The 18,434-nt window shown below is 43.5% G+C and overlaps 1 protein-coding gene across 1 annotated transcript in view; it reads left to right on the top strand.

Moving 5' to 3' along the window:
• The window catches only part of GRIN2B (glutamate ionotropic receptor NMDA type subunit 2B), a 420,098-nt gene that overhangs the window by 351,203 nt on the left and 50,461 nt on the right, over positions 1-18,434 (top strand). The window contains exon 6 of the mRNA XM_034645464.1: positions 17,712-17,914. Coding sequence (XP_034501355.1) covers positions 17,712-17,914 — 203 coding nt within the window. The remainder of the gene's footprint in view (positions 1-17,711; positions 17,915-18,434) is intronic.

Genomic DNA, 18,434 nt, shown 5'->3' with positions numbered 1-18,434 from the left:
TGGTGGCCCCTTTCCAGCTCGGTTGTCATTCTCAATGAGGTGCTTTGTGTTGTTGTTGTTGTTGTTTTTCTTTCCCAATCAAATGGCCTTAGTTAAGTTGAGGGGCAGTTTAGTCGAGGTGAGGGACACTGAGGCAATTTAGTAATTTAAACCCACCATGTGCTCTGGACAGGAGTCCAAGCCTGGTCCTTTCTGCTAATTAATTCTCCAGGTCAGACATCTGGAAACCCGTCTCTTCTGCCCCATCTGAGTTGACTAATTGATTAAGCTGTGTTTGTAAACAGGCATTTTCTCCCCCCAGCACTTTTTTCATCATCTGTTTCTTGAGCCACAAGCTGGTGACCCCATTTAATGGTAAACTACGTGGCCAATAATTTTGCTCTCCTGTGGACTGAGGAGGTTCCATTTGGAGACTGCCCAGCACTATAGAAGAAGCCCAGGCTTTGGAGGGAGGCAAATAAGGGTTTCTATCCAATTCAGCCATTTCTTAATTATGTGACCAGAGGTAAATTACCTTGTACCTCAAATGTCTGTTTCCCCATTTTTCCCCTGCCAGACTTACCACTTAGCCCAGTGTCTGGCCTATCATTGCTTCTAAATAAATAAATACCTCTAAACATCAGGTATTTTTTGCTCAATGGGGCACTTCTAGTACCATGATTTTGTGCAGGGAGTAGCCGATTTCAGGACACTTCCACATACATTATCACATTTGCTGCCCTTAAACCCCTCTGGGGGAGTTGTTTACCTTCATATTTAACAGAGAATTTGACTCAGCAAGGTTAAGGGACAAGGTCCCATAGCTGGTGGGAGGTAGAGTCTGAGCAAGTCCTCAGATTCCTGGCCAGTGCTTTGGCTTTGAGATCAGGTACTCTCCCGACCTTTAAGAGATGGTGTGACACTAGATTTTAAACACTGGATAAAACAAAAAACAGTTACACAAAGTATCTCAAGAGCACCGTGTAAGGAAGACGATGAGATACCACTAATACTAAAGGTGTTGAAATACCTACCAGAGAAACGTTATTTGGTGCATGGAAGGATATTGACAGTTCAGCTTCTGAATTCCCCATTCTTGGGGAGCCTAGGTGGCGCAGTCGTTAAGCGTCTGCCTTGGGCTGAGAGCGTGATCCCGGCGTTATGGGATCGAGCCCCACATCAGCCTCCTCCGCTGGAAGCCTGCTTCTTCCTCTCCCACTCCCCCTGCGTGTGTTCCCTCTCTCACTGCCTGTCTCTATCTCTGTCAAATAAATAAATAAAATCTTAAAAAAAAAGAATTTCCCATTCTTTAGCATCCTCCTCTGTCCCACCAGCTTTTGTTGGTTTGTGGAGGAGTTGTTAGTAATTGTTGTGATCCAAAGTTATTAACTAATTTCAGTAGCATTAATACCTCCATTTGGACAGTTTGATGTATGTTTGATTCTCTTACCAACCCTGTGATTTAGTAGAGTAGTCATAAGTATATATCTCCCCACTTTGCTGGTGAAGAAACTCAGATTCCCAGAGGCTCAATGATTTGTCACATTCATAGGACTTGTCAGTGATAGTAGGGCTGGGCCTGAAACACGACTCTGCGTTTAGCACTCTTCCAACAGTACTACAGTTAAGAAGGACTTATGTCAGCGAGGTACTTATTTATATTAAGGAACTGTAAAGAACTTGGTGATGTTTTGTCTTTTAATTCTATCTCTGTCATCTTTCTTCTAACATCTTCAGTTTTGCCTGAAATGTGTAGCCTTTTCCAAGGTGGATATATTTCAGTGAACCTCTGCTATGTAACAACCACCCCAAAGCTTAGTGGCTTGAAACAACTACCATTGTATTACTCACTATTGGGGGCAGCAGTTTGAGTTGGGAATGAGCTGAGTGGTTCTTGGGTTCACCTCAACATGGTGCCACTCATCCGCTGGGGTGACCTGGATAATCCAAAATGGCCTCACTTGCATGTCTAGCTATTGCTTCTGGCCATCAGCTGGACCCGTTCTGCGTGTTTGTCCATCCTCAAGGAGGCTAGATCAAGTTTCTTCAGAGTTATCAGCAACATTCCAAGAAGGCAAGGCCCATTGCACTGTCACTCATCAAGTCTCTATATGAATCACATATTTTGCGATTCTACTGGTCAAAAAGCAAGTCACAAGGCCAAATCTAGAGTCAGTGAGAGAGGAGACTATGCGAGTATAGATATTGGGATATATGATTCATGGTGGGTACTACTAATATAATGATCTACCATGAATGGCTATAAAAATAATATCTACCTTATAAGACTTTCTGAGGATTAAATTCAATAATGCATGCACCTTGCTTAGCATGGTCCCTGACATAATAGTGAATGCTCAGTAAATATTAGCTAGTATTATTAGTAGAATCACCATCATTTATTATTAGCTGCCAAAAGCAGGTTCTCCTTTTAAAATCCCACTCACTCATTTGTTCACCTAACATTTACTATTCCTTATGCTAGGCATTGCAGATATTGTAATAGTAATAATAATGTTCATTCCCTGCCATTGAGGAAATTATACTCTACTAGAGGAGACGAAACACATAAGCAACTAAATATGCTATAGCAAGTTCAGTGATGGGGATATGTACAGGGTATTTGGAGGGAACAAAAGAAGGCTACTTAACTCCTCAACCCCACCTGGGGGCATGGTGAGGAAAGGCTTCTTGGAGTAGATACTACCTATGTTGAATCTTAAAGGTTGAGTGGTGTGATCCAGAAGAAAAGAGATTTAAAATAGAGAATCCCAGTAAGGGAAGGGTAAGGGCATTCCGATAGGAAACAGCATATTTTGCCTTTACCAGATTAAGGTAAAGGCTAGGAACCCTGAAGAGATAAGTTAAAATGAAAGCAGAAAGGCCAGAAAGAAGAGAGAAAGGAAGAGAGGGAGGGACGGAAAGAAAGAGGGAAGGGGAGAGAGGAAGGGAAAGGGTGGAGAATAACTATGTACTCGTCCAAGGAGGGTGGATATCACTCCGTAGTTGAAGGACGAGGCACTGACAGACTTTGAAAAGGGGAAGGATGGGGTCAGATCTGAATGTTAGACAGCTCACACTGGGACCCAGTGGAGGATGGACTGGACGAGATAGGACTGGAGGTGGGAAAACCAGTCAGGAGTAATGTAGGAATCCAGGAAAGAGGTGGTGTGTCTGAGAATGGCGGCCAGTGTGAAATCCTTTCCTGCCATTTCTAGCCTTCAAAGCTAGGGGAAGGCATTTCAGGGAGAAAAGGAATGACTTTGGATAACATAGTCCAGAATATTCCATAAAGACTATTTTGTACATACTTAGCAGGTATGTGTGTCCACAAAGTTGGACGATTCTGCCTCAGGAGGGTGGGAGAGCTGGGACAATCTTAGGAGTGGTATTGCTAGGGATTTAGTCCTCTTGTCCATGGCCTTAGTGAGGGGTGAGGAACCTGTTCTATGAATTCTACAAGGTACCTTCTTAGAAGCCTATCTTTCATGACTTTTTTCTCTTTTCTCTGTGGTCTAGTCTTTTAAATTATAATGCATTTTCAATGACTTTGACCTCTTCTATTTGTGCTCCTCCATCGCCTCGGTGATTTTTATGTGTCTTTTCAATGTTCATGCCTTGTTTCTTTTCATATATATTCACAACCTTATGCCTTGGATTTCCTGGATGATCACACTTTCAACTATGTTGCTTCATCATCCCTGAAAACACATTCATAATTATCAGAGTTTACATCCAGATTTGTGGTCTGGAAAACATTGTCATTATACTTACACAATATGTTCCTTTTCCACAATCCCTCCTGTTACTTTCTTTTTGGCCCTTGAGCACGAATGCCCTGCAGCACTAAAAACAGCTCTCTATAGTCTCACCTGATGAGGTCCTGCTCCGGTTCCGGCCACCTTTTCTAGCTCTGTATATTTTGTGTGAGAGCCCGATTTTGCTTGTTGGGCTGCAACTACTGACATCATTTTCCTTAGCATCCCGAGATACCCTTTGGAGGAGTGCTAGCCCAGCATGTCTAAGATCTATGGTAGATTCCTGTGTGGTTTCAAATAACCTTTCCTTTAAACATCTTGAATACATTTGGAATTCAGAGGAGGATCATGATGGAGGATGTGATGAAACTCACCAGGAGGCAAAGGGCCGAACAAGCTGGGCTCAGTCCAGTAAGCAGTGTTTGAAGAGCAGTTATAATCATCGCGGGCTCCCAGGGGTCTCCCATGAGAACTCAGTGCCTTCTGGATGGTGGCACTGCTTCTGTCCCATGCATTTTATCCTTCAGCTGTTCTGCGTTCTTAGGGCCTCTAATCCTGTGGTGGGCCCAAGGCGTGTGGGGCTGCCTAGGGAGAATGGGACGGGTGGGCTATTCTGAGTCAGGACCATTTACTGAGCATTATTATTACTCCATGCCTGATACTGTTCTTATGCATCTTATCTAATACTTGAGGCAATATGGAGTAGTGGGAAAAAGCAACTTGCCTGGCATAGGGAGCCCCGAGACAGGGATCTTACAGAAACCTGCGTATGAGCTCCTAATCCTGGAGGAGGATTTGTGGAAGGGGTGCATAGAGAATAAAAAGGGAGATAGAAGGCATGAAAATGACTGGACCTGGCCGCAAAGTTTGGCTCATAGGCCGGTTGGAAGGAGATGCCAAATGATCTGCTGAGTGTGATTGGCTGTCCAAGTCACCCCCTCGAGGCCTGGGGGCCAGATAGGGGATGCAGTCACAAGCCACTGTCGGACTTGACAGCAGAAACTCTAGCTGGTTGGCCCTGCCTAAATCCAGAACTCTGAGCTTGAGTGCGGGCCTCTTGCTTCTCCTTCCCTGGCCCCAGGCAGGGGAGCACTTGCTTAGGAATGACAGTGGAATCTGCCTGTCGCTGGTGAGCCAACCCACTTCTTGGGTCCTGAGATGGTCACAAAAAACTGATAAGAAATACCACCACTACCACCACCACTGGCATATACTCAGGGCTCACCATATTCCAGGCATTCCAAAAAGCATTGTATGTACATTACCTTATTTGATTTTTATCAAAATCCTACAAAGATAGTTATAGTTATTCTCTATGGCCTTTTATAGGTGAGATAAACAATGTGTGATGAGGACTTGCTGTGATTATAAAGAATAGACACCCAACTTGAACTAGCTTAAGCAAAAGGTAAATTCATTATTATCTCACCAGAGATTGTCTCACCAGAACCCACAACAGAACTGTGGCTAGGCATCTAGAATAGCTAGAAGCCAGGACTCTGATGCTCTCAGATATCTCACTGTCTCTCACTTGTATATACTTTTCTCTGACTACTGGCTTCATTCTTCTCTCTCTCCATAAAAGCCAGTTTTCTTCATCGGGTCCCAAACGTAGCTGCCAACTGCTTCTGAATTTTACGTATTCCAGCTTATGCTACTGGGGTGACACTGACTTGGCACTCCTTTTAGTCCTAAGGTTAAAAATCACCCAGCAGTCAGGTGCCCCGGCCCTCAGGCCAGGGGATAGACTGAGAAGGGCAGTACCATGGCAGCTTCCACAGGACCATGTAGTTGGAAGCAACAGTTCACAAAAGGAGGAGAGACTGAACTAAGAAAAGGGGTCAGGGGAGAGAGTGAGCAGGAAGAGTCAGGTGGAAGGTGGCAGGTTGGTAGAGCAGCTGGCATCCACAACACAAAGTTTAAAAGGTTAGGTAACTTGTCCAGAGTCACACACAAGCCAAGCCAGGACTCGAATTAGGCCTTTCTGACTTCAAAGCCTATGCACTTAACTAATATGACAAAAAGAGAATGAAGTAGTGGAGTGAATGAATGAATGGACGGACTAATTAATACATACGTACAGTCACCCATGCACACACCGCATACATTACACATATACAAATACTGGTGCTCAAATCCAGGACGTCGCATTCAGAATGGGCAGACACTGTGCACCTCTGCTCTCCCCTCACAGCCTCTCATTTGAGGACAGAGGTAGAGAGTAGTAAGAAGCGAACCCAATGATGAGCAGTGTTCATGACTGAAGTCTGTGGCCTGGGCCCCAAAAGCAGATTACAGCAGCAGCCCTGGAGTCCACCCACATCCAGCAGCCAGCGTCCCTACTGAGCTGTGCTCTGGGGCCAGCCCATGTTCTGGGCATGTTGCACACACATCCAGAGTCCTGTGATGTAGGAGGAAGGAGAGTCAGGGAAAGTGGGACTAGCCTGAGTGCTGTTGAAATTTGACATGCATGTCCCTGACTGGCTCCCACATGTCCTAGAAGGTGGTGCAGGACTCGATCTTGGAGTTTCAGAGGAAAGGCCTTTTTTGGGAAAAGGTAGGTCAGAGGAGATGGTTGAGCTCAGCTCTCAGTGACTGAGCCCTCTTAAGTCCCCAGATGGGACTCTGAGGTTCCTGTCCACAGATGGGGAGCATGGGCTTGGGAGATTTCAAACCCTTTCAGACACTTCAGGACAACATGCTGAACCTTTCAGTCTATTTGAGCCTGTGTGGCAAACTATGAATAAAACGCTCTGACCTGAAAGAACTAACGCCTTTTCTAAAATACTCATCTCATCCCAGGGCGGGGTTTATGGAGGAGGAACACCTGGCTCATTGGGACTCTTTGGGTTCAAAGCCTATGGTAAATCTAGAAGGGTCATAGCATTTTTAATCTTTGTGATTTCTGTTTTTATTTGTATGAAAACAGTGCACAAAACCAAAAGAATTGCATGGAGTTTGCTCTGACATGTTTTTTTTTAATGTTTTTATTATATTATGTTAGTCGCCATACAGTACATCCCTGGTTTCTGATGCAAAGTTCGATGATTCATTAGTTGTGTATAACACCCAGTGCACCATGCAATATGTGCCCTCCTTACCCTGACATGTTTTAATGAATTGAGTGAAAGTTTGAGAAGTTGGAGTTGGTTCAGTATTTCCCCCTTGCCACTTGCAAGGAAAAAAAAAAAGATTATGTTTCTGGGACAAAGTTAGACATGTTAAAAAGTTGTTCCCATGTTTCAGTCGTAGGAGTAATAGTGATAATGAGGAGGGGGAGAAGGGAGAGGAAAATAGCAAATACTTGCACAAAGCTGAGATGTACCAGGCACAGAGAGATGAAATAACTCACCAAAGGTCACACAGCCTGTCAGCACTGTGCCTCCCACTGCCACCTGCTACCATCCTGCGTGTCAGGCCCACACTGTGGACTTGCCACAAAGCCTTTAGACACAACCATTGTTCACAGTTTCTGGGGTGAGGGTGGGAGGCTATGGGGCTGAAGCAGACTCTTGCCTCTCAGATCACAGTAAAGTGAGGAATAAAGAGGTCAGGAATATTCTTTTGGCAACATGGCAGAGTGAAAGAAACATGGCCTTCTAGAGTCAAAGAGGTCCGGGATAAAACCCTGGACCCTCAGTGAGTCTGTGTTTTGTCTGTATTATGGGTATCACCTTCTGGGAAATTAGTGACAAAGCAATGCCACGACTCCACGTGAGGTGCCTGGCACAGGGTCCGGCCCAGAAGAGCTACAATGGCTCCAATATTAACACTGCCTTCATTCATGATCACTGGCTTCATTCTTCTTTCTGTCTCGCTAGGCCAGTTTTCTTGTCACATCTGCTTGTGGAGTTATCTGAAATGCTCACAACTGTTCTCTGGCACCCGGGGAATCAGCAGCTTCCATCCCTGGCACCTGCTTCTACTCTTGCTTGCCATTTCCCCATTCCTCAGCTCTCCAGCGCAGGAGACACAGAGGGCAGAAGGAGTGGAGAATAAGGATCTCTCCCGAGGGCGAAGGCTGGCAGCAGCGGGTGGGAATGCACAGTCCCCAGGGAGCCCTGGGCGTGAGACAGGGATAGCAACCGAGACTTGGGATGACAACCGCTGGCTCAGTTTCACTGGGAGACCCACACAAGTGCCAGGCAAGAGTGGCTGGCTGGACCTCCCCGTGGCCCATGTGTCCCGGGTTGCTGGTCCCCAGCTTCCTGAGTGCCGAAGCCTCAATAGGCCCAGGTGGTCATGGATCAAATTTGAATATGCAAATTACTTTCTAATGCATTTTTCAAATGCTGGAGTTCTAAACCTAGCCTTCACTGACTATGCAAATGATTAGGACAAGGAGCATCAAGCTGTGCGGGTAGCCTTGTTAGGTTCTCTGTGCAGCGGATTTCACCGTTATACTTAAAGCAATGCACACGGAACCAAGTCCATCCAGGGCAGCTTTATAACCAGGATGCTGGAGAAAGACAGACTGAAGAGAAGCAGTATGTGCAGCAGGCTTTGCTTCCTAAGGCCTTTCTGTGGAAGAACACTGGGATTCTACCTACTGGAGCCTTTGGAGGGTACCATGCATTTTTCCCCTGGTGACATCACTCAGTGATTTACTAAGAACACACTTGTTCAAGCCAGGACAAGGGACAAAAAGAAAGAAAATAACACAGTCTCTGCCCTAGAGGGCTTAAAGACATATTCAGAGACAGGGATTTGTATATCAAACTGTAGCTAGTATTTTAATATAACAGCAAAAGGGAGTGGTTGACCCACAAAATTATTCCGGAAGATCAAATAGAGCTTTTTCTTGGAGCGGGGGTGACCAGGGACAGCGTCTTGGAAGTGAGGAGGCCTGAGAGGGGCTGAGAAGGATGCAGAACATTTGAGAGGCATGGAAAGACTGACGGAGGGAAGACTGAACAACACGAGGCAAAGCTACATGTCCATCAGACGGTACAGGACAAGCTCCATGCAAAAGGGAGGAGCAAGGACCACTCTGAGAGTGGGGTAGATCTTTTTTCTTTAAAGTAAAACGGGGAAACCAAATGTTCTATATAAAGAGATGTGATACTACAAAAGAAAGAAAGGTAAAGGTAAGAGCCTGTGCATTAAAAAATATAGCCAAAACAGAAGACAAATCTCAGAACGAGAACAATGTTTCAAGCGTATCTGACAGATAGGGGATTACTATCCTGCTACACCAGGAGCTCCCTACAAATAGATACGAAAGACAAAGAGCTCCATGGAAAATANAGTAAAACGGGGAAACCAAATGTTCTATATAAAGAGATGTGATACTACAAAAGAAAGAAAGGTAAAGGTAAGAGCCTGTGCATTAAAAAATATAGCCAAAACAGAAGACAAATCTCAGAACGAGAACAATGTTTCAAGCGTATCTGACAGATAGGGGATTACTATCCTGCTACACCAGGAGCTCCCTACAAATAGATACCAAAGACAAAGAGCTCCACGGAAAATGCGTGAGGGGTAAGACCAGAGGGTAAAAGAGTTTTCACTCACTGTGAGCCGAGGAGATGAAATTCAAGCAATTAGACACCGTTTTTCATTCCTTAGGTTGGCAGACGTTAACAGTGCTAAAAACCTGCTGGCGAGCATGTGTGCAGGGAGCGCTCGCATGCGTTGCTGACAGGAAGTTCAGTCACACTTTCGGCAAAGGTCAAAAATATCCTTTTATCCTGCTTATTCATTACTGGGAATGAATGCTTTGGAAATATCAAGATATGTATTATGTATTTTGGTTACAACTTTTTCAGGAAATATCCTAAATACTTATTAATAGGGGTACATGTAATACGCTGAGGCATGTCCGTTATTATGGACTACGTTGCAGCTATTAAAAGGAGTTAGCTCTCACTGGGAGTAAGCCCATAATGTGTGACGAAGTGGAAAAAACAAGTTGCAGAGACTTGTTTATATTATGATAGGATTTTGGAAAATACACACGTGCATACACACACGTCTCCTTTTTCATGTACACGTATATGTATTTTGTGTGAATATAAAGAACGGATGGCCATACACCAGAATGTCCACTTGGTTATCAGTGATGGGGAGGAGGGGCAGATATGGAGAGATAAAGATTGAACAAAATTGAATACTAGCAGACACTCAACCTTTAAAAGTCCTCAGAGCTAGGATAGGTAGCTTTAGGGAAGAGAAATGGGAGTGCCTACTTATCATCAGGTTTTTGTTGGGAGTCTCAGGCCTGCCCCGGGGCAGCTGCCTGATGTGATGTGGCTTTGGGACAGAGTGGGATGCATGTTCGGGCTGCCTTGCCGACACTGTGGCTATTCTTTTAGCTTGCTCAGGGAAATCACACGTAGTTTTAAATTTTGCATTTTTAGGGTGCGTGGATGGCTCAGTCAGTTGAGCATCTGCCTCATTCTCAGGTCATGATCCCGGGGTGGGGTCCTGGATTGAGCCCAGCATCAGGCTTCTTGCTCAGCGGGGAGTCTGCTTCTTCCTCTCCCTCTGCTGCTCCCCCTGCTTGTGCTCTCTCACTCTCTCTGTCAAATAAATTAATTAAATCTTTAAAAAATTATTTAATTTTTTTTTAATTTTGCATTATCAAAGTCAGTGGAATGCGNTTGTATATCAAGCTGTAGCTAGTATTTTAATATAACAGCAAAAGGGAGTGGTTGACCCACAAAATTATTCCGGAAGATCAAATAGAGCTTTTTCTTGGAGCGGGGGTGACCAGGGACAGCGTCTTGGAAGTGAGGAGGCCTGAGAGGGGCTGAGAAGGATGCAGAACATTTGAGAGGCATGGAAAGACTGACGGAGGGAAGACTGAACAACACGAGGCAAAGCTACATGTCCATCAGACGGTACAGGACAAGCTCCATGCAAAAGGGAGGAGCAAGGACCACTCTGAGAGTGGGGTAGATCTTTTTTCTTTAAAGTAAAACGGGGAAACCAAATGTTCTATATAAAGAGATGTGATACTACAAAAGAAAGAAAGGTAAAGGTAAGAGCCTGTGCATTAAAAAATATAGCCAAAACAGAAGACAAATCTCAGAACGAGAACAATGTTTCAAGCGTATCTGACAGATAGGGGATTACTATCCTGCTACACCAGGAGCTCCCTACAAATAGATACGAAAGACAAAGAGCTCCATGGAAAATACGTGAGGGGTAAGACCAGAGGGTAAAAGAGTTTTCACTCACTGTGAGCCGAGGAGATGAAATTCAAGCAATTAGATACCGTTTTTCATTCCTTAGGTTGGCAGACGTTAACAGTGCTAAAAACCTGCTGGCGAGCATGTGTGCAGGGAGCGCTCGCATGCGTTGCTGACAGGAAGTTCAGTCACACTTTCGGCAAAGGTCAAAAATATCCTTTTATCCTGCTTATTCATTACTGGGAATGAATGCTTTGGAAATATCAAGATATGTATTATGTATTTTGGTTACAACTTTTTCAGGAAATATCCTAAATACTTATTAATAGGGGTACACATAATACGCTGAGGCATGTCCGTTATTATGGACTACGTTGCAGCTATTAAAAGGAGTTAGCTCTAACTGGGAGTAAGCCCATAATGTGTGACGAAGTGGAAAAAATAAGTTGCAGAGACTTGTTTATATTATGATAGGATTTTGGAAAACACACACGTGTATACACACACATGTCTCCTTTTTCATGTACACGTATATGTATTTTGTGTGAATATAAAGAACGGATGGCCATACACCAGAATGTCCACTTGGTTATCAGTGATGGGGAGGAGGGGCAGATATGGAGAGATAAAGATTGAACAAAATTGAATACTAGCAGACACTCAACCTTTAAAAGTCCTCAGAGCTAGGATAGGTAGCTTTAGGGAAGAGAAATGGGAGTGCCTACTTATCATCAGGTTTTTGCTGGGAGTCTCAGGCCTGCCCCGGGGCAGCTGCCTGATGTGACGTGGCTTTGGGACAGAGTGGGATGCATGTTCAGGCTGCCTTGCCGACACTGTGGCTATTCTTTTAGCTTGCTCAGGGAAATCACATGTAGTTTTAAATTTTGCATTTTTAGGGTGCGTGGATGGCTCAGTCAGTTGAGCATCTGCCTCATTCTCAGGTCATGATCCCGGGGTGGGGTCCTGGATTGAGCCCAGCATCAGGCTTCTTGCTCAGCGGGGAGTCTGCTTCTTCCTCTCCCTCTGCTGCTCCCCCTGCTTGTGCTCTCTCACTCTCTCTGTCAAATAAATTAATTAAATCTTTAAAAAATTATTTAATTTTTTTTTAATTTTGCATTATCAAAGTCAGTGGAATGCATACAATAAGCAGCAAGTATTGAGTGTTAGAACCAGATGCTATCTCAAACAAGAAACAAAAATACTTTGATTTTTGAAAAATAACCTTTGACACCTAAAGAGGCTCTCCTAAGTGCTTTGGTTCCAGGATCCTAAACAATGACTTTCTGTGCAGATGAGAGAGGCAGCCTGGGGAGACTGATGTCCTTTGCTATCTGTGCAAGGACTGCAGCAGCCTTCACAGCAGCCGTGCCCTGCCCAGGCCCCTCTCCCTTCTCCATGATGACACACTCTCCAAAGGGACAAACTCAGGGGCTTTCAGCAGGAACATGGTCCTTGTGGCCTTCTATTTTATGCTTGGCCTTCTCAGGGTGCTAATTGGTACTAGTTTCACTAGTGGTAATGGGGGAAATCTGTTAGCCAAAGGATGACTTTGAAGTCTAAAATCACCACAGTTCGGTTCTCTAGAATTTTCCTGAGCGAGGCTTCTGGAATACTATGCTGCAGGTTTGTGGGGTAGGCTTCCTTTTGAGGAGAAATTCCCAGCTGAACAGGTGTTCAGCTTGTACCAAGAGCGCCAAACCAGAACCCCTAAAAATGACCCCATGTTTTTCTGAGGAAACTAATGAGAGATTTTTTTTTTCTCTTGAGAAAGATGATTTCAGTCCTCAAGAGCTCTTTTTAAACGTTAGTATGGCGGAGAACTGCATTTTTTATAGACAGATGTTGTTGTTAAATGTGCGCCTGGTAATGATGTTTGTTTGGTGCTTATCTCTGAGGAATTCAGAGCACTTTATAGATGTTTTCTTCATTATTTCCTCAAGGTTTTTCTTTTTCTGATCATATTTTAACCTCAGCTATAAATTCTTCATTCAGTTTTTCTCACTCTATTTTCTCTGAAATATCTCCCCTTAACCTCGTTTCCCACTGCTCTCTGCATTTCCGGTATTACAGACTCACACCAGTTCAGATATTCTAGGAAAGCATTCAGAAGTTTCCCTTTTAGTGTCTCAGGCTTCTCTTTGTCTTCTTGCCATTCTTCATCGTTCTGAACAAACTCTCCCATTTATAATATCCCCACCATACTTCCTCCGCCTTAAGCGAATTGTTGAAACATACCTTATTTTTCTACATCAAGAGTTCCTATTATACTTAGTTGTTCACTTGTTTCTAAGTCCTTGCCCCTTCCCTTGAGGTAGCTAATTTAAGGTAATTAAACATGTTCTTTCACACGAGCACTTTGTATTGGCATTGTGTATCTGATATTTATAGCAGAGGGCTTCCCCCACCCCCAAAACTGTTTCTCCTTTCAGTCCTTGGGAATTTGTTAACTACTCTTCTTCACAGCAGTCATCCTTGAAGAAACAATAAAAAAGAATCATTATTTTAAGACAAGGTAATCTTTCTGTATAAACAAATCAGACACTTCCCTCCCTTGAGGAAATTACCATGTAGAACACTTTTTCACTGGATTCTAACCAGGTGGAAGTGTGGTAGAGAACCTCTGTCCTAAAAAGATCTTGGGATCATGAGATTTTATGCAAGGCACCTTAGAAATCATTTCCTTATTCTACCAATATGGGAACCTGAGACTCAGAGTTTTAAACGTTTGTCCATGGTCACAAAAATACTTAGGGTTACATTCAGAATTTAGGGTAGGAGACAAGACACCTGAAAAATTAAAGTCACTAAATATGGTAGTGAATAGCATGAAATGATTTGGTTACTCTGGTCCTTTTGCTGACTGGCATATATTTAATAACTGGGGGACAGGGATGGGCAGAGGAAGCCCTGAATTGCGGTGTTTGCCAATTTCATGGGTGCCCCCAGCTAATTTCAAGCTACCAGCGTGATGCCATTGAACAAGGAGTTGGGAAGAGATGAGTGCTATCTAGTTGGTTCTCTAGAAAATGAAGATTGTTCAGCTAGAATGAACAGGTCTTTAAGGAGAAGGAGAACTGAGATAGAACATTTCTCCCCACACATCATACCTTTCATCTGCGAAGGACTATCGTTGATCTCTCTTGAGCAGCTGTAGGACTTTGATCCTTTGCTCTTGCTATTGCCTCGGTGGGTAGAGTACTCTTCACCTAATGCACTATCACATTTCAAGGCCCAGCTCAAAAATAAGGGTCTTCCTTAGCTTTTCAGAAATAATCAGCTTTCAGAAATAATCACTTCTATTCTGAATCCCAGAGTACTTTATTTATACCTTTTATTAGATAATTACCAAAGCCTAATGTGATATTATTTTCAATAGATAGTGTCTTTCCCCTCACTAGATTGTCCTCAGAGNTATTTATACCTTTTATTAGATAATTACCAAAGCCTAATGTGATATTATTTTCAATAGATAGTGTCTTTCCCCCCACTAGATTGTCCTCAGAGGACAGGGATCATGTTTTACTCCTTTATGGTGAGAGCAGCAGAGCAGGGTAGTGGAGCCAGATCATTCAGCTTCAAATCCTGGCATTACACTCACTCCCTGTGACAGTGTGGAAAAGTCATCAAACCCCTCTGTTCTCATCTGTAAAATGAGACATTAAATAATAGTCCGCATCTCACAAGCTTGCTGTGAAGATTAATGAGATTTTTAGAATGTTCAGTGCCTACCGTATCCTAAGCCATTGCTAAATGCTACCTGGTGTTGTTATCTGTAACACATAGCCCCGTGCTTGGCATGCAGTTGCTGTAGGTTGAATTGAACTAAAGTGAAGCAAGGAAAGACCCAGCTAGCTTATTGGGAAGTTGAGAAAAGGTATGCTAGCGGGGACTCCGTATGCAAGTTATTATTGGATAAAAGAGAATGATCTAGTAAGTAAAAATCATTTGATCATAGAATTATAGGATCAACAAGTTTCCCAGCTGTGGTATGAAGAACACAGAGCTGAGTGGGATCATCTGTGCCCTTCCCTCACCCCATGTGCTAGATACTGTACATTCATAAATACAATATTTGTTATTGCAATAGCTTTTATAAACTGCTGTTAGTTGAAATATCTCCTGTTAAATACTGTACAACTGCTTTTAAAAAATCTAAATGCTCGATTTTATGTATAAATATTACTAAATTTCATTCCATTTGGTTTAGCGCATTCCAATTAATTCATATCACTTCCAACCTTGATTCTGCAATGCAGTATATCTTCTATTCCATTTAGCTTTGTGTTATTTGCAATTTTGTAAGCATTGCTTCTGTTTGGTTTTATGAAACACTGTGCAGGGCACTTGTAAGAACAGAGTCTCCTGACACGTCACTGAAGACCTCTTTCCTTCTTGGCATTGATTCATTAAACAATCTTTTTCCCCTTTTTTGGATAAATATTTTAAACTTCCAAATCTATCAAAGTATACAATAATTGATATTATATTCCATGTTGTTCACAAGGGTGTCATGAGAAACTTTGCCAAAGTGCTATGTCTGCAGCACTTTTGTTTTACAGATATAGTAAGTCTATTAGAAAAGAAAATACTGCTTGCTTGTTGAAATGTGTTCCTGATTAACCTACATTAGCTCTCAATATCAATAACTTCCTTTTACACTATGAACACAGGATTCATATTTCAAAATAATGAAGTTAACTCTGTCAAGGTAGATTAAGCTGAATGCACACACCTTAACCATCTAGGTGAGAAGTTTGGACACATCCCGAGGGCAGTGAGAGGCTGTTGGAGTTCTTAAATAGCGATTATATAACCAAGGGATGTTTTAGGAAGAGCCATCTGGCAGCAGTGTCCACAGTGCACTCTGGGGTGTGGGTACCCTGTGTGAAGTTTGAAGTTGCCTGCAATAATCCCAGAATGGGCTGCTGCACCCTTGGATTAGGCCAAGAGCAGTAAAGATAAAAGAGAATAAATTTGGATTTAAAAGAAAAGACCCCAAAGGTACTATTGGGAGAAGAAGATAAAGAATGAAAAATATAAATACATAAAAATGAGGGATTCCCAACTTTTCCCCATCACCGAACACACAGAAAATATCAGTCTGGCCACTGGTATAAATAGGGCAAGTCAGGGGTGACCCAACAACATGGGCCCCCAGGGTGGGGTCTCCCATCCCCCAAGCCCTACCTCCCTTCCAACACTAGCTGAAGACGTAAATATCCCCAAATGGCTGGGATAGTTCTGCTTGAGAAATAGTACTCTTAGCAATATGAAGAAAAATAGGCTTGCAACAAAATAGGACCTTCAGTTCAGAGAAGACGATACACAAAAAGGAAAGCAAACATGCGGTTCAGTGCCTAATTCTGAATACAAAAGTGAACGATGGCTTGGAAGAAAACTAGCACCAAGGTTAATGCCCAACAAGTTGGTCCAGGACACCAAGCCACTGTCCATGATATAGTGATACAGTAAAACAGGGGCCATGGCTGTACAGACCTGATACGGGCGCAGAAGTAGGCGGCACGTACTAGGCAGGTGGGAGGGAGATACAGACCACGCCTAGGGAGTTACTAGGTAGAAACCGAATTTGTAGACAAAAGCAGACATGAAGGAAGGAATTTTGGTTTTGTACGAATGTGGAAATCTAAGCCTATTTGCTTGAAAACTTATGAAGTGCTGCCCATTTGTTGTTCTTTATTGATTTATGTAGTTAATAATTAAGGAGTTTTGTAGTCCTGGTGCCTCACTTATGCTGCTAATTTGCATTGCTGCATGGAGGAAATTATAGATTGGGAAAGGCAGGAGTTTACAATCCATAATCCCTGGGGTAATTGAAGATGTTTGGTTATAGAAAATGAAAAGGTGTTCCCTCTTCAGGAAACTTAAGGGCAGAGTGAGAACAAGAACCCACCAACAAAGTCCTACCGATTCTATTATAAAAACAGGAATGAATGGCTCTTCAAAAAGATAATGGAACCCACACATTTCTCCTGATGATTGGCAGCAGGGCCACCACGTAAATGATTCCAGGGGGCACCGACTTCTCACACTGGAGTATATTTGAATGTTGCTCCCTAAAGTTGGGGTACACAGCCTGTGCACACAGAAAGACCTACGTGATCCACTCCGGGGCTCCCACCCAACCCAGCAGGTGCATATCTGCAGTGACCTGTGGCATTCACCACCAGCCCAACCATGCTTCCTTCCCCAGCTAAGCTGCATCAGTGTTCTTTAATCCTGACTTATCATTTTATTCCAATTCAGACCTACCCAGTTCTCCACATGGCTTCCCACTGGACCTCTGTTACAAGCCAAAACACATCCTTCTGGCTCATTTGCTCCAGTCATTCTGTTGACCTTTCCAGAGCTATTTGCTGCTCTCACTATCATGCTCCTTGTTACAGTTAAATAGGAAAAAACCGCCAGCCACACCAGGCAGGAAACTCTGGCATCCTTCCAGCACTTGTACGGGCTTCGGTGTTAGCACTTACCATCTATCACTGTAAACATTTGTTTACATTTCTGACCCTTTCACTCAATGTGAGCTTGATGAAGGGCGGAATGATGCTTCGTTGAGCCCCAAGGTTTTGCAGGCTGCCCAGCACATAGTAGATCCTCTTTTAATGTTTAGTAAATGAGTGAGCAAATGAATATATTACCTTTCTTAGATATGGGCATGGTAGACTCTTCTTGAGCATACAGGTTAAAAAGAATTTCCCCTCTATTACATACAATGCCTGTGTCTGTTTACCTTTGTTTAATAGCTTCCTGGGTAATGCTAGGAGAGGCTGCTAAGGTCTCTTGCCAGTGGTTTCTGAGTCTTTTGTTTACCCCTGTGCAGGTGGGCAAGTGGAAAGACAAGTCCCTGCAGATGAAGTATTATGTGTGGCCCCGAATGTGTCCTGAGACAGAAGAACAGGAGGATGACCATCTGAGCATTGTAACCCTGGAGGAAGCCCCCTTTGTCATCGTGGAAAGTGTGGACCCTCTGAGTGGAACCTGCATGAGGAACACAGTCCCCTGCCAAAAACGCATAGTCACTGAGTATGGCCCCTTCCCCAGTGCTCCGGGTGGCGTGGGTTAGGCACATTTAATACAGCTGTCAGCACCTGCCTGGGCGGGGACCTCTGAGGCATAGAAGGATTTGGGCACCATGTTCAATTTTCCGTTACTACTGAGCAATGGACTTACTGAGCAGCCCTGTGGTTCTGTCCAGATCATGACCTGGGAGACTTACTGCTAACTCTGCTCACATAGCTTTGGCCTTGCCTGGTCTCAACAACCAGCCCTCAAATTTATAGAGATTTAAATTTGCATTGGTGTTGAACTATGTTTTCTTGAGCAGTCATGCCCTGAAATTTTGAGACTTAGAAACATTTTTGGATATAGGTAAAACTAAGCTGCTATCCTATTAGAAGTCAGATAATGATTCTCTTTGGTGAAGGTGGGGAAATGCCTGGAAGAGAAAATAAAGGGATAATTTTTCTGTATCTCAATTTGGTGCTGGTTAAATGGGTGCGTTAAGTGTGTGTAAATTTATCCAATCGAACCCTTAGGGTATGCG

The sequence above is a fragment of the Ailuropoda melanoleuca genome, chromosome 16, assembly GCF_002007445.2.
Source record: "Ailuropoda melanoleuca isolate Jingjing chromosome 16, ASM200744v2, whole genome shotgun sequence".
NCBI lineage: Eukaryota > Metazoa > Chordata > Mammalia > Carnivora > Ursidae > Ailuropoda > Ailuropoda melanoleuca.
This window is presented reverse-complemented; position numbering and strand designations above follow the sequence as displayed.